Here is a 17,725-nt window from a genome sequence, read left to right as displayed (position 1 = left end):
GGTCACCACCATGTTGTAATGCTACAGAGAGAGGAGGGAGGGTCACCACCATGTTGTAATGCTACAGAGAGAGAGAGGAGGGAGGGTCACCACCATGTTGTAATGCTACAGAGAGAGAGAGGAGGGAGGGTCACCACCATGTTGTAATGCTACAGAGAGAGAGAGGAGGGAGGGTCACCACCATGTTGTAATGCTACAGAGAGAGGAGGGAGGGTCACCACCATGTTGTAATGCTACAGAGAGAGAGAGAGGAGGGAGGGTCATCACCATGTTGTAATGCTACAGAGAGAGAGAGGAGGGAGGGTCATCACCATGTTGTAATGCTACAGAGGTCATCATCATCATCAGCTCACTCCTGTGAAGTCATTACCTGATGGTTCTATTCTGTGTAGTCATTACCTGATGGTTCTATTCTGTGTAGTCATTACCTGATGGTTCTATTCTGTGTAGTCATTACCTGATGGTTCTTCCTGTGTAGTCATTACCTGGTTCTATTCTGTGAAGTCATTACCTGATGGTTCTATTCTGTGAAGTCATTACCTGATGGTTCTATTACCTGATGATTCTATCCTGTCAGTCATTACCTGATGGTTCTATTCTGTGAAGTCATTACCTGATGGTTCTATTCTGTGAAGTCATTACCTGATGATTCTATCCTGTGTAGTCATTACCTGATGGTTCTATTCTGTGAAGTCATTACCTGATGGTTCTATTCTGTGTAGTCATTACCTGATGGTTCTATTCTGTGAAGTCATTACCTGATGGTTCTATTCTGTGTAGTCATTACCTGATGGTTGCCTCCTGTGAAGTCATTACCTGATGGTTGTCTGCTATGAAGTCATTACCTGATGGTTCTATTCTGTGAAGTCATTACCCGATGGTTCTATTCTGTGTAGTCATTACCTGATGGTTGCCTCCTGTGAAGTCATTACCTGATGGTTGTCTGCTATGAAGTCATTACCCGATGGTTCTATTCTGTGAAGTCATTACCTGATGGTTGTCTCCTGTGAAGTCATTACCTGATGGTTCTATCATGTGTAGTCATTACCTGATGGTTCAATTCTGTGAAGTCATTACCTGATGGTTCTATTCTGTGAAGTCATTACCTGATGGTTCTATTCTGTGAAGTCATTACCTGATGGTTCTATCCTGTGACGTCATAACTGATGGTTCTATCCTGTGAAGTCATTACCTGATGGTTCTATTCTGTGAAGTCATTACCTGATGGTTGTCTCCTGTGAAGCCATTACCTGATGGTTCTATTTTGTGAAGTCATTACCCGATGGTTCTATTCTGTGAAGTCATTACCTGATGGTTGTCTGCTATGAAGTCATTACCTGATGGTTCTATTCTGTGAAGTCATTACCTGATGGTTGTCTCCTGTGAAGTCATTACCTGATGGTTCTATCCTGTGTAGTCATTACCTGATGGTTCTATTCTGTGAAGTCATTACCTGATGGTTCTATTCTGTGAAGAAGTCATTACCTGATGGTTCTATTCTGTGAAGTCATTACCTGATGGTTCTATTCTGTGAAGTCATTACCTGATGGTTCTATCCTGTGACGTCATACCTGATGGTTCTATTCTGTGTAGTCATTACCCGATGGTTCTATTCTGTGAAGTCATTACCTGATGGTTGTCTCCTGTTAGTCATTACCCGATGGTTCTCTGGTTGTCTCCTGTGAAGTCATTACCTGATGGTTGTCTCCTGTGAAGTCATTACCTGATGGTTGTCTCCTGTGAAGTCATTACCTGATGGTTGTCTCCTGGAGGAATGAGAAGTGAAGTTGATGGTCTATTCAGGTCATCATTGGTTCTATTCTGTGTGGTCATTAGTGGTTCTATTCTGTAGTCCTTATGATGGTTCTATTCTGTGAAGTCATTACCTGATGCTTGTCTCAACAGGAGTCATTACCTGGGTTGCTCTGGCCACCGGAGACGCCTGGCTGAATGGAAGGTTGAGGTCCAGGTCATTGGGGGTGGGTAGTAGTGGCAGTCCTGTATGAGGGGGGGTGGAGGGGGGATATAGCTGGTCTCAACAGGAGGCATGCTGGGAGCTCTGGCCACCGGAGACGCCTGGCTGTGGAGGTTCAACACTCTGTGGGGAGAACACCAGGTCAGAACATGGTGTAAAAGGTCGACATAAGAGAGACAAGAAAACAGAACAGTCCGGCTGGTGTCCATTCGGCCCAAAACAGACAGCAGTCCGGCTGGTGTCCAGTCGGCCCAAAACAGAACAGTCCGGCTGGTATCCAGTCGGCCCAAAACAGAACAGTCCGGCTGGTGTCCAGTCGGCCCAAAACAGAACAGTCCGGCTGGTGTCCAGTCGGCCCAAAACAGACAGCAGTCCGGCTGGTGTCCAGTCGGCCCAAAACAGACAGCAGTCCGGCTGGTGTCCAGTCGGCCCAAAACAGACAGCAGTCCGGCTGGTGTCCAGTCGGCCCAAAACAGACAGCAGTCCGGCTGGTGTCCATTCGGCCCAAAACAGAACAGTCCGGCTGGTGTCCAGTCGGCCCAAAACAGAACAGTCCGGCTGGTGTCCAGTCGGCCCAAAACAGAACAGTCCGGCTGGTGTCCAGTCGGCCCAAAACAGAACAGTCCGGCTGGTGTCCAGTCGGCCCAAAACAGACAGCAGTCCGGCTGGTGTCCAGTCGGCCCAAAACAGAACAGTCCGGCTGGTGTCCAGTCGGCCCAAAACAGACAGCAGTCCGGCTGGTGTCCAGTCGGCCCAAAACAGACAGCAGTCCGGCTGGTGTCCAGTCGGCCCAAAACAGACAGCAGTCCGGCTGGTGTCCATTCGGCCCAAAACAGACAGCAGTCCGGCTGGTGTTCATTCGGCCCAAAACAGACAGCAGTCCGGCTGGTGTCCATTCGGCCCAAAACAGACAGCAGTCCGGCTGGTGTCCATTCGGCCCAAAACAGACAGCAGTCCGGCTGGTGTCCAGTCGGCCCAAAACAGACAGCAGTCCGGCTGGTGTCCATTCGGCCCAAAACAGACAGCAGTCCGGCTGGTGTCCATTCGGCCCAAAACAGACAGCAGTCCGGCTGGTGTCCAGTCGGCCCAAAACAGACAGAGGACAGATTGTATTTGTAGTGTGATTGGACATACCCCTTGCTGACAGGCGGTGAGGCAGGGGACAGCGAGGAGGAGGGACAGGCCCTCTTGAGAGGAGGCTCATCATCCAGATCGTCGTCTGAAGAGCTGTCTAGAGTCAGATCAATCACCACCACCTTATTGGTACTGCTGTGGGATGAGCTGTTCCTGTGGTGCTCTGATTCTACTGTCCGACACGAGTCTATGGCAGAAAGAGAGAGAGACAGAGAGACAGAGAGAGGTATGTACATAGTCAATGGTAGGCTTTGAGGGGACTCCTATGGTAGGTACACATATAGCTCATCTCTTGGCAGTAGTACTGTAGACTACTTTATCACTGACCTCAACCCAGAGTCTCTCGGAGTGTTCACAGTCACAGCAAAATCACAGTCTACTTGAACAGAGCAATACTCAATCATGAGGCATCAAAGACTCTAAGAGTGATTACAGCTGTGAGTCTTTCTGGGTAAGTCTCTAATAGTGATTACAACTGTGAGTCTTTCTGGGTAAGTCTCTAAGAGTGATTACAGCTGTGAGTCTTTCTGGGTAAGTCTAGAAGAGTGATTACAGCTGTGAGTCTTTCTGGGTAAGTCTAGAAGAGTGATTACAGCTGTGAGTCTTTCTGGGTAAGTCTCTAAGAGTGATTATAGCTGTGAGTCTTTCTGGGTAAGTCTCTAAGAGTGATTACAACTGTGAGTCTTTCTGGGTAAGTCTCTAAGAGTGATTACAGCTGTGAGTCTTTCTGGGTAAGTCTCTAAGAGTGATTACAGCTGTGAGTCTTTCTGGGTAAGTCTCTAAGAGAGACTCACAGCTGTAATCACTCTTAGAGACTTACCCAGAAAGACTCACAGCTGTAATCACTCTTAGAGACTTACCCAGAAAGACTCACAGCTGTAATCACTATTAGAGACTTACCCAGAAAGACTCACAGTTGTAATCACTCTTCTAGACTTACCCAGAAAGACTCACAGCTGTGATCACTCTTAGAGACTTACCCAGAAAGACTCACAGCTGTAATCACTCTTCTAGACTTACCCAGAAAGACTCACAGCTGTGATCACTCTTAGAGACTTACCCAGAAAGACTCACAGCTGTAATCATTCTGGGTAAGTCTCTAAGAGTGATTACAGCTGTGAGTCTTTCTGGGTAAGTCTCTAATAGTGATTACAGCTGTGAGTCTTTCTGGGTAAGTCTCTAAGAGTGATTACAGCTGTGAGTCTTTCTGGGTAAGTCTCTAATAGTGATTACAGCTGTGAGTCTTTCTGGGTAAGTCTCTAATAGTGATCACAGCTGTGAGTCTTTCTGGGTAAGTCTAGAAGAGTGATTACAACTGTGAGTCTTTCTGGGTAAGTCTAGAAGAGAGAGAAACACTCCCAGCTGTAATCAAAGTCTCTATGAGTTTTCCACACCTGGATTGTACAATATTTGCACATTATTCTCTTGACAATTCTTGAAGCTCTGTCAAGTTGGTTGTTGCTAATTTCTAGACAGCCATGTTTAAGTCTTGACATAGATTTTCAAGCAGATTTAAGTCAAAACAGTAACTAGGCCAGCAACATTCAATGTCATCATGGTAAACAACTCCAGTGTATATTTGGCCTTGTGTTTTAGGTTATTGTCCTGCTGATAGGTGAATTTGTCTCCCAGTGTCTGTAGGAAAGCAGACTGAACCAGGTTTTCCTCTAGGATATTTCTTGTGCTTAGCTCCATTCCATTTATTTTTAACATAGACAACTCCCTAGTCCCTGCTGATGACAAGCATACCCATAACATGATGCAGCCATAATTGTGCTTGAACATATGGAGAGTGGTACTCAGTAATGTGTTGTATTGGAGAGTGGTACTCAGTAATGTGTTGTATTGGAGAGTGGTACTCAGTAATGTGTTGTATTGGAGAGTGGTACTCAGCAATGTGTTGTATTGGAGAGTGGTACTCAGTAATGTGTTGTATTGGACAGTGGTACTCAGCAATGTGTTGTATTGGAGAGTGGTACTCAGTAATGTGTTGGATTGGAGAGTGGTACTCAGTAATGTGTTGGATTGGAGAGTGGTACTCAGTAATGTGTTGTATTGGATTGGAGAGTGGTACTCAGCAATGTGTTGTATTGGATTGGAGAGTGGTACTCAGTAATGTGTTGTATTGGAGAGTGGTACTCAGTAATGTGGTGTATTGGAGAGTGGTACTCAGTAATGTGTTGTATTGGAGAGTGGTACTCAGTAATGTGTTGTATTGGAGAGTGGTACTCAGTAATGTGTTGTATTGGAGAGTGGTACTCAGTAATGTGGTGTATTGGAGAGTGGTACTCAGTAATGTGTTGTATTGGAGAGTGGTACTCAGTAATGTGGTGTATTGGAGAGTGGTACTCAGTAATGTGGTGTATTGGAGAGTGGTACTCAGTAATGTGGTGTATTGGAGAGTGGTACTCAGTAATGTGTTGTATAGGATTTGCCAATCCGGAGCTAGTAGTGGGACGTGAGGGAGGAGCCTGTGGGCGGTTGTTACACACTGTCAGTTCAAATAAAATAAAATCAAATTTTATTTGTCACATACACATGGTTAGCAGATGTTAATGTGAGTGTAGCGAAATGCTTGTGCTTCTAGTTCCGACAATGCAGTAATAACCAACAAGTAATCTAACTAACAATTCCAAAACTACTGTCTTATACACAGTGTAAGGGGATAAGGAATATGTACATAAGGATATATGAATGAGTGATGGTACAGAGCAGCATACAGTAGATGGTATCGAGTACAGTATATACATATGAGATGAGTATGTAGACAAAGTGGCAGAGTTAAAGTGGCTAGTGATACATGTATTACATAAGGATGCAGTAGATGATATAGAGTACAGTATATACGTATGAGATGAATAATGTAGGGTATATAAACATGATATTAGGTAGCATTGTTTAAACACTTTGTATTCGGTCATAAAGTGAAATGATTTTAAATATTTGTATTCTGTACTTCCTTCTTTTCACTCTGTCAATTATTATTATTAACACCTTTATTTAACCAGGTAGGCTCGTTGAGAACACCTTTATTTAATCAGGTAGGCTCGTTGAGAACACCTTTATTTAACCAGGTAGGGCCAGTTGAGAACACCTTTATTTAACCAGGTAGGCCAGTGGAGAACACCTTTATTTAACCAGGTAGGCCAGTTGAGAACACCTTTATTTAACCAGGTAGGCCAGTTGAGAACACCTTTATTTAACCAGGTAGGCCAGTTGAGAACACCTTTATTTAACCAGGTAGGCTAGTTGAGAACACCTTTATTTAACCAGGTAGGCCAGTTGAGAACACCTTTATTTAACCAGGTAGGCTAGTTGAGAACACCTTTATTTAACCAGGTAGGCCAGTTGAGAACAAGTTCTCATTTGCAACTGTGACCTGGCCAAGATAAAGCATAGCAGTGTGACAAAAACAACACATAGTTACACATGGAATAAACAATCGTACAGTCAATAACACAATAGAAGAAGTCAATATACAGTGTGTGTAAATGCAGTAAGGAGGTAAGGCAATAGGCCATAGTAGCGAAGTAATTACAATTTAGCAGATTAACACTGGAGTGATAAATGAGCAGATGATGATGTGCAACTAGAGATACTGGTGAGCAAAAGAGCAGAAAAGTAAATAAAATAGTATGGGGATGGGGTAGATTGGATGGGCTATTTACAGATGGACTATGTACAGCTGCAGCGATCGGTTAGCTGCTCAGATAGCTGATGTTTAAAGTGAGCAATTTTTGCAATTAGTTCCAGTCACTGGAAGCAGAGAACTGGAAGGAAAGGCAGCCAAAGGAGGTGTTGGCTTTGGGGATGACCAGTGAGATATACCTGCTGGAGCGCGTGCTACGGGTGGGTGTTGCTATGGTGACCAGAGAGCTGAGATAAGGCGGAGCTTTACCTAGCAGAGACTTGTAGATGACCTGGAGCCAGTGGGTTTGGTGATGAATATGTAGTGAGGGCCAGCCGACTAGAGCATACAGGTCGCAGTGGTGGGTAGTATATTTGGTGACAAAACGGATGGCACTGTGATAGACTGCATCCAATTTGTTGAGTAGATTGTTGGAGGCTATTTTATAGATGACATCACCGAAGTCAAGGATCGGTAGGATGGTCAGTTTTACGAGGGTATGTTTGACAGCATGAGTGAAGGATGCTTTGTTGCGAAATAGGAAGCTGATTCTAGATTTAATTTTGGATTGGAGATACTTAATGTGAGTCTGAAAGGAGAGTTTACAGTCTAACCAGACACCTAGGTATTTATAGTTGTCCACATAAGTCAGAACTGTCCAGAGTAGTGATGCTGGACAGACGGGCAGGTGCAGGCAGCGAACGGTTGAAGAGCATGCATTTAGTTTTACTTGCATTTAAAAAGCAGTTGGAGGCCACGGAAGGAGAGTTGTACGGCATTGAAGCTCGTTTGGAGGTTTGTTAACACAGTGTCCAAAGAAGGGCCAGAAGTATACAGAATGGTGTCGTCTGCGTAGAGGTGGATCAGAGAATCACCAGCAGCAAGAGCGACATCATTGATATATACAGAGAAAAGAGTCGGGCCCGAGAATTGAACCCTGTGGCACCCTCATAGAGACTGCCAGAGGTCCGGACAACAGGCCTTACGATTTGACACACTGAACTCTATCAGAGAAGTAGTTGGTGAATCAGGCGATGCAGTCGTTTGAGAAACCAAGGCTATTGAGTCTGCCGATAAGAATAAGGTGATTGACAGAGTCGAAAGCCTTGGCCAGGTTGATGAAGACAGCTGCACAGTACTGTCTCTTATCGATGACGGTTATGATATTGTTTAGGACCTTGAGCGTGGCTGAGGTGCACCCATGACCAGCTCGGAAACCAGATTGTATAGTGGAGAAGGTACGTTGGGATTCTAAATGGTCAGTGATCTGTTTATTAACTTGGCTTTCGAAGATTTTAGAAAGACAGGGTAGGATAGATATAGGGTGTTACGGTACAGAGTCAATGTGGAGGCTATATACAGGGTGTTACGGTACAGAGTCAATGTGGAGGCTATATACAGGGTGTTACGGTACAGAGTCAATGTGGAGGCTATATACAGGGTGTTACGGTACAGAGTCAATGTACAGATTAAAGGCTATATACAGGGTGTTACGGTACCGATTAAATGTGGTGGCTATATACAGGGTGTTACGGTACAGAGTCAATGTGGAGGCTATATACAGGGTGTTACGGTACAGAGTCAATGTGGAGTCTATATACAGGGTGTTACGGTACAGAGTCAATGTGGAGGCTATATACAGGGTACAGAGTTAGGTACCGATTAAATGTGGTGGCTATATACAGGGTGTTACGGTACAGAGTCAATGTGGAGGCTATATACAGGGTGTTACGGTACAGAGTCAATGTGGAGGCTATATACAGGGTGTTACGGTACAGAGTCAATGTGGAGGCTATATACAGGGTGTTACGGTACAGAGTCAATGTGGAGGCTATATACAGGGTGTTACGGTACAGAGTCAATGTGGAGTCTATATACAGGGTGTTACGGTACAGAGTCAATGTGGAGGCTATATACAGGGTGTTACGGTACAGAGTCAATGTGGAGGCTATATACAGGGTGTTACGGTACAGAGTCAATGTGGAGGCTATAGGGTGTTACGGTACAGGTCAATGTGTTACAGGGTGTTACGGTACAGAGATTAAATGTGGTGGCTATATACAGGGTGTTACGGTACAGAGTCAATGTGGAGGCTATATACAGGGTGTTACGGTACAGAGTCAATGTGGAGTCTATATACAGGGTGTTACGGTACAGAGTCAATGTGGAGGCTATATACAGGGTGTTACGGTACAGAGTCAATGTGGAGTCTATATACAGGGTGTTACGGTACAGAGTCAATGTGGAGGCTATATACAGGGTGTTACGGTACCGATTAAATGTGGTGGCTATATACAGGGTGTTACGGTACAGAGTCAATGTGGAGGCTATATACAGGGTGTTACGGTACAGAGTCAATGTGGAGGCTATATACAGGGTGTTACGGTACAGAGTCAATGTGGAGGCTATATAGTCAATGTGGGGTATTACAGGGTGTTACGGTACAGAGTCGATTAAATGTGGAGGCTGTATACAGGGTATTACGGTACAGAGTCAATGTGGAGGCTATATACAGGGTATTACGGTACAGAGTCAATGTGGAGGCTATATACAGGGTGTTACGGTACAGAGTCAATGTGGAGGCTATATACAGGGGGTATTGATACACTGAGTTAGGAAGGACGCCTCTAACCTCGTAGTGACTGGGTGTATTGAAAACACCATCCACAGTGTAATTAATAACGTCACTATGCTTAAAGGGATATTCAATGTCTGCTTTTTGTATATAACCCATCTACCAATAGGTGCCCTTCTTTACAAGACATTGGAAAACCTCCCTGGTCTTTGTGGTTGAATCTGTTTGAAATTCACTGCTCTACTGAGGGACCTGACAAATTATTGTATGTGAGGGGGTACAGAGATGAGGTAGACATTTAAAATCATGTTGAACACTTATTGAACACAGTGAGGCCATGACATTTATGTGAGTTGTTAAGATTTTTAAAAAAATGTTTACTCCTGAACTTATTTAGGCTTGCCATAACAAAGGAGTTGAATACTTAATGACTCAAGACATCTCAGCTTTTCATTTAAAAAAAAATAAGTGAATTTGTATAAATGGTGCTACTAGAAGGGAAGCTGGAGGAATCACCACGTACCGTCCTCCCCGTTGAATGAAGCAGACACCTCTGTGACCTCCTTCTTCGACCTCATGGGATACCAGTTCCCGTCCTCTTTAAACTGGATCTCATCACAGTCCTCACAGCTGTTCAGGATCTCCATGAACAACCTGCAGAGACAGACAGACAGACAGGCGCACACACACACACACACACACACACACACACAGGGGTTCAGAAATAAACACACACACACACACATAGTGTGTGATACAATACAATGTGTAGCAGAGAGGTGCAGCAGAACGAACCCGTCGATGATGAGGTGTTGGTAGGGGGCCTTCTGATCACACACAGGACACACCCACGTGGGCTTCTTCTCATTCATCTGGATGTAAAGCGTAGCGTCGAAACACTGGAGGTGGGAACACGTCAGCGCTCTGCACGGGATCATCAGACGCATCTTCCCCAGCTAGACAGGAAACAGGAAACAGAAGGATGAGTATTGTGCTGTTTGTAGCAGAACTTCTGATTGTGATGTGGTTGTTTTACTAGGTACTACCTACATTTACCCAAGTTGATCACTGATTGACCGTTTCTGATTAAGAACGTCTGCTAAATGAGGGTACGTACCGGACAGAGTAGAGAGACTCGTAGACTGGTGGTCGCAATCTCACTGTCAGGGTCAGCTGTTAACTTCTCTTTGACTGTGGAGAGAGAGACAACACAATATCAGCTGTTAACTTCTCTGACTGTAGAGAGAGAGACAACACAATCTCAGCTGTTAACTTCTCTGACTGTAGAGAGAGAGACAACACAATCTCAGCTGTTAACTTCTCTGACTGTAGAGAGAGAGAGAGACAACACAATATCAGCTATTAACTTCTCTGACTGTAGAGAGAGAGAGACAACACAATCTCACTGTAGCTGTTAACTTCTCTGACTGTAGAGAGAGAGACAACACAATATCAGCTATTAACTTCTCTGACTGTAGAGAGAGAGAGAGACAACACAATCTCTGCTGTTAACTTCTCTGACTGTAGAGAGAGAGAGAGACAACACAATCTCAGCTGTTAACTTCTCTGACTGTAGAGAGAGAGAGAGACAACACAATATCAGCTGTTAACTTCTCTGACTGTAGAGAGAGACAACACAATATCAGCTGTTAACTTCTCTGACTGTAGAGAGAGAGAGAGACAACACAATATCAGCTATTAACTTCTCTGACTGTAGAGAGAGAGACAACACAATCTCTGCTGTTAACTTCTCTGACTGTAGAGAGAGAGAGAGACAACACAATCTCTGCTGTTAACTTCTCTGACTGTAGAGAGAGAGACAACACAATATCAGCTGTTAACTTCTCTGACTGTAGAGAGAGAGACAACACAATCTCAGCTGTTAACTTCTCTGACTGTAGAGAGAGAGAGACAACACAATATCAGCTGTTAACTTCTCTGACTGTAGAGAGAGAGAGACAACACAATATCAGCTGTTAACTTCTCTGACTGTAGAGAGAGAGAGACAACACAATCTCAGCTGTTAACTTCTCTGACTGTAGAGAGAGAGAGAGACAACACAATCTCTGCTGTTAACTTCTCTGACTGTAGAGAGAGACAACACAATATCAGCTATTAACTTCTCTGACTGTAGAGAGAGAGACAACACAATATCAGCTATTAACTTCTCTGACTGTAGAGAGAGAGAGAGACAACACAATCTCTGCTGTTAACTTCTCTGACTGTAGAGAGAGACAACACAATCTCTGCTGTTAACTTCTCTGACTGTAGAGAGAGAGAGACAACACAATATCACTGTCACAATCTCACTTGGTTTATGGGACCATGCAGCACCGTCTAATATCAGAGAGCCACCTACTGAGAGCTCTGGAGTGGTCTGGGTTGCGGATGCCTTTGGCTCGTAGTCTCTGTAGCAGGGTTGTGGATGTCTGCTGTCTGACCAGGTAGACTGCCATGGAGAAACTCTGAGAGAGGAGACAACAGGAGGGTCACATTAACGAACCATGATGACTCAACACCATACATGAAAACCATGATTTTACCCTTCATACTACTGACTGGGGTCATTTTGGGTATTGAATTGAGAAAAAAATAAATGCTCCAAAATACTCTTGACCACCCGCCAAAATGGCTGGTATGAATATAGTTCTAACAGCCAATGCCAAAATATACCCCCCTGGTAAAAACCTGTATCTGGGATTTTGCAGAGATGAACTCACACAAGATTGTACTTTTCTATACCACGTATCGTATGACTATACAAAAATCACCTCATATAGAACTCAGATCCAGCCCACATTAGGACTGACCCCCATATAGAACTCAGATCCAGCCCACATTAGGACTGACCCCCATATAGAACTCAGATCCACCCCACATTAGGACTGACCCCCATATAGAACTCAGATCCACCCACATTAGGACTGACCCCATTTAGAACTCAGATCCACCCCACATTAGGACTGATCCCCATATAGAACTCAGATCCAGCCCACATTAGGACTGACCCCATATAGAACTCAGATCCACCCCACATTAGGACTGACCCCCATTTAGAACTCAGATCCACCCCACATTAGGACTGACCCCATTTAGAACTCAGATCCACCCCACATTAGGACTGACCCCATTTAGAACTCAGATCCACCCCACATTAGGACTGACCCCATATAGAACTCAGATCCAGCCCACATTAGGACTGACCCCCATATAGAACTCAGATCCAGCCCACATTAGGACTGACCCCCATATAGAACTCAGATCCAGCCCACATTAGGACTGACCCCCATATAGAACTCAGATCCACCCCACATTAGGACTGACCCCATATAGAACTCAGATCCAGCCCACATTAGGACTGACCCCCATATAGAACTCAGATCCAGCCCACATTAGGACTGACCCCCATATAGAACTCAGATCCACCCCACATTAGGACTGACCCCATATAGAACTCAGATCCACCCCACATTAGGACTGACCCCATATAGAACTCAGATCCACCCCACATTAAGACTGACCCCATATAGAACTCAGATCCACCCCACATTAGGACTGACCCCCATATAGAACTCAGATCCACCCCACATTAGGACTGACCCCCATATAGAACTCAGATCCACCCCACATTAGGACTGACCCCATTTAGAACTCAGATCCACCCACATTAGGACTGACCCCCATATAGAACTCAGATCCACCCCACATTAGGACTGACCCCATATAGAACTCAGATCCACCCCACATTAGGACTGACCCCATTTAGAACTCAGATCCACCCCACATTAGGACTGACCCCCATATAGAACTCAGATCCACCCCAAATTAGGACTGACCCCATATAGAACTCAGATCCACCCCACATTAGGACTGACCCCATATAGAACTCAGATCCACCCCACATTAGGACTGACCCCATATAGAACTCAGATCCACCCCACATTAGGACTGACCCCATTTAGAACTCAGATCCACCCCACATTAGGACTGACCCCATATAGAACTCAGATCCAGCCCACATTAGGACTGACCCCATATAGAACTCAGATCCACCCCACATTAGGACTGACCCCATATAGAACTCAGATCCAGCCCACATTAGGACTGACCCCATATAGAACTCAGATCCAGCCCACATTAGGACTGACCCCATATAGAACTCAGATCCAGCCCACATTAGGACTGACCCCATTTAGAACTCAGATCCAGCCCACATTAGGACTGACCCCATATAGAACTCAGATCCAGCCCACATTAGGACTGACCCCATATAGAACTCAGATCCAGCCCACATTAGGACTGACCCCATATAGAACTCAGATCCACCCCACATTAGGACTGACCCCATATAGAACTCAGATCCACCCCACATTAGGACTGACCCCATATAGAGCTCAGATCCACCCCACATTAGGACTGACGCCATTTAGAACTCAGATCCACCCCACATTAGGACTGACCCCATATAGAACTCAGATCCACCCCACATTAGGACTGACCCCATTTAGAACTCAGATCCACCCCACATTAGGACTGACCCCATTTAGAACTCAGATCCACCCCACATTAGGACTGATCCCCATATAGAACTCAGATCCAGCCCACATTAGGACTGACCCCATATAGAACTCAGATCCACCCCACATTAGGACTGACCCCCATTTAGAACTCAGATCCACCCCACATTAGGACTGACCCCCATTTAGAACTCAGATCCACCCCACATTAGGACTGACCCCATTTAGAACTCAGATCCACCCCACATTAGGACTGACCCCATTTAGAACTCAGATCCACCCCACATTAGGACTGACCCCATATAGAACTCAGATCCAGCCCACATTAGGACTGACCCCCATATAGAACTCAGATCCAGCCCACATTAGGACTGACCCCATATAGAACTCAGATCCAGCCCACATTAGGACTGATCCCCCCATATAGAACTCAGATCCAGCCCACATTAGGACTGACCCCCATATAGAACTCAGATCCACCCCACATTAGGACTGACCCCATTTAGAACTCAGATCCACCCCACATTAGGACTGACCCCATATAGAACTCAGATCCACCCCACATTAGGACTGACCCCATATAGAACTCAGATCCACCCCACATTAGGACTGACCCCATATAGAACTCAGATCCAGCCCACATTAGGACTGACCCCATATAGAACTCAGATCCAGCCCACATTAGGACTGACCCCATTTAGAACTTAGATCCAGCCCACATTAGGACTGACCCCATATAGAACTCAGATCCAGCCCACATTAGGACTGACCCCATATAGAACTCAGATCCAGCCCACATTAGGACTGACCCCATATAGAACTCAGATCCACCCCACATTAGGACTGACCCCCATATAGAACTCAGATCCAGCCCACATTAGGACTGACCCCATATAGAACTCAGATCCAGCCCACATTAGGACTGACCCCATATAGAACTCAGATCCACCCCACATTAGGACTGACCCCATATAGAACTCAGATCCACCCCACATTAGGACTGACCCCATATAGAACTCAGATCCACCCCACATTAGGACTGACCCCATATAGAACTCAGATCCACCCCACATTAGGACTGACCCCCATATAGAACTCAGATCCACCCCACATTAGGACTGACCCCATTTAGAACTCAGATCCACCCCACATTAGGACTGACCCCATATAGAACTCAGATCCACCCCACATTAGGACTGACCCCATATAGAACTCAGATCCAGCCCACATTAGGACTGACCCCATATAGAACTCAGATCCAGCCCACATTAGGACTGACCCCATTTAGAACTCAGATCCACCCCACATTAGGACTGACCCCATATAGAACTCAGATCCACCCCACATTAGGACTGACCCCATTTAGAACTCAGATCCACCCCACATTAGGACTGACCCCATATAGAACTCAGATCCACCCCACATTAGGACTGACCCCATATAGAACTCAGATCCACCCCACATTAGGACTGACCCCATTTAGAACTCAGATCCACCCCACATTAGGACTGACCCCATTTAGAACTCAGATCCACCCCACATTAGGACTGACCCCATTTAGAACTCAGATCCACCCACATTAGGACTGACCCCATATAGAACTCAGATCCACCCCACATTAGGACTGACCCCATATAGAACTCAGATCCACCCCACATTAGGACTGACCCCATTTAGAACTCAGATCCACCCCACATTAGGACTGACCCCATTTAGAACTCAGATCCACCCCACATTAGGACTGGCCCCATTTAGAACTCAGATCCACCCCACATTAGGACTGACCCCATTTAGAACTCAGATCCAGCCCACATTAGGACTGACCCCATTTAGAACTCAGATCCACCCCACATTAGGACTGACCCCATTTAGAACTCAGATCCACCCCACATTAGGACTGACCCCATTTAGAACTCAGATCCACCTCACATTAGGACTGACCCCATATAGAACTCAGATCCAGCCCACATTAGGACTGACCCCATATAGAACTCAGATCCACCCCACATTAGGACTGACCCCATATAGAACTCAGATCCACCCCACATTAGGACTGACCCCATTTAGAACTCAGATCCACCCCACATTAGGACTGACCCCATATAGAACTCAGATCCACCCCACATTAGGACTGACCCCATATAGAACTCAGATCCACCCCACATTAGGACTGACCCCATATAGAACTCAGATCCACCCCACATTAGGACTGACCCCATTTAGAACTCAGATCCACCCCACATTAGGACTGACCCCATTTAGAACTCAGATCCACCCCACATTAGGACTGACCCCATATAGAACTCAGATCCAGCCCACATTAGGACTGACCCCATATAGAACTCAGATCCACCCCAAAGAAAACTAAAGCCATATGTTTGGTCATTGTTTCACTAGCAGCCGTGATAAAGCTGTGGCGTGAATAAAGAAAACTAAGCCATACGTTTGGTCATTGTTTCACTAGCAGCCGTGATAATGGTGGTGTGGGGGCTGTGCTTTGGCAAAGTGGGTGGGGTTATATCCTTCCTGTTTGGCCCTGTCCGGGGGTGTCCTCGGATGGGGCCACAGTGTCTCCTGACCCCTCCTGTCTCAGCCTCCAGTATTTATGCTGCAGTAGTTTATGTGTCGGGGGGCTGGGGTCAGTTTGTTATATCTGGAGTACTTCTCCTGTCCTATTCGGTGTCCTGTGTGAATCTAAGTGTGCGTTCTCTAATTCTCTCCTTCTCTCTTTCTTTCTCTCTCTCGGAGGACCTGAGCCCTAGGACCAAGCCCCAGGACTACCTGACATGATGACTCCTTGCTGTCCCCAGTCCACCTGGCCATGCTGCTGCTCCAGTTTCAACTTCCACCTGGCCGTGCTGCTGCTCCAGTTTCAACTGGCCTGGGCCCTAGGACCATGTCCCAGGACTACCTGACATGATGACTCCTTGCTGTCCCCAGTCCACCTGGCCATGCTGCTGCTCCAGTTTCAACTGTTCTGCCTTATTATTATTCGACCATGCTGGTCATTTATGAACATTTGAACATCTTGGTCATGTTCTGTTATAATCTCTACCCGGCACAGCCAGAAGAGGACTGGCCACCCCACATAGCCTGGTTCCTCTCTAGGTTTCTTCCTAGGTTTTGGCCTTTCTAGGGAGTTTTTCCTAGCCACCGTGCTTTTACACCTACATTGTTTGCTGTTTGGGGTTTTAGGCTGGGTTTCTGTACAGCACTTTGAGATATCAGCTGATGTACGAAGGGCTATATGAATAAATTTGATTTGATTTGATGATGCTGTGGCGTGAATAAAGAAAACTAAAGCCATACGTTTGGTCATTGTCTTTCAGGATCAATGGATGAAACACCGTCAATAAAATTACAGAAAGTATTCACACTTATTCCACATTTTGTTGCGTTTTAGCCTGAATTATAAACAGAATTAAAAATACAAGTTTTTTTTAAAGAAGGTCTTACCCATCTACACACAATAGCCCATAAAAACAAAGTGAAAACATGTTTTTAGAAATGTTTTCAAAAGTATAGAAAATGTTAAATGAAATCTCATTTACAGCACATTTACTAATTTACAGGACCAGTAACAGTTTGGACACACCTACTCAATCCAGGGTGTTTCTTTATTTCTACTATTTTCCACATTGTAGAATAATAGTGAAGACATCAAAACTATGAAATAACACATATTGAATCATGTAGTAACCAAAAAAGTGTAAACAAATCTAAATATATTGTATATTTGAGATTCTTCAAAAGCCACCCTTGCCTGGATGACCGCTTTGCACACACACTTGGCATTTTCTCAACCAGCTTCACGAGGTAGTCACCTGGAATGCATTTCAATTAACAGGTGTGGCTTTTTAAAAGTCAATTTGTGGAATTTCTTTCCAATCAGTTGT

At 45.2% G+C, this 17,725-nt stretch overlaps 1 protein-coding gene across 1 annotated transcript in view; it reads right to left on the bottom strand.

The window, feature by feature from the left end:
* The window catches only part of LOC135573312 (E3 SUMO-protein ligase PIAS1-like), a 40,170-nt gene that overhangs the window by 7,349 nt on the left and 15,096 nt on the right, over positions 1–17,725 (bottom strand). Inside the window, exons 7-13 of the mRNA XM_065022183.1 lie at positions 11,672–11,777; positions 10,430–10,503; positions 10,108–10,268; positions 9,836–9,966; positions 3,110–3,296; positions 1,941–2,098; positions 1,049–1,062 (exon numbers count right to left, since the gene is read on the bottom strand). Coding sequence (XP_064878255.1) covers positions 1,049–1,062; positions 1,941–2,098; positions 3,110–3,296; positions 9,836–9,966; positions 10,108–10,268; positions 10,430–10,503; positions 11,672–11,777 — 831 coding nt within the window. The remainder of the gene's footprint in view (positions 1–1,048; positions 1,063–1,940; positions 2,099–3,109; positions 3,297–9,835; positions 9,967–10,107; positions 10,269–10,429; positions 10,504–11,671; positions 11,778–17,725) is intronic.

The sequence above is a fragment of the Oncorhynchus nerka genome, linkage group LG9a (genome assembly GCF_034236695.1).
Source record: "Oncorhynchus nerka isolate Pitt River linkage group LG9a, Oner_Uvic_2.0, whole genome shotgun sequence".
Taxonomy (NCBI): Eukaryota; Metazoa; Chordata; class Actinopteri; order Salmoniformes; family Salmonidae; genus Oncorhynchus; species Oncorhynchus nerka.
The sequence above is the reverse complement of the archived record's forward strand: the minus strand, read 5'-3'. Positions and strand labels throughout refer to the sequence as shown.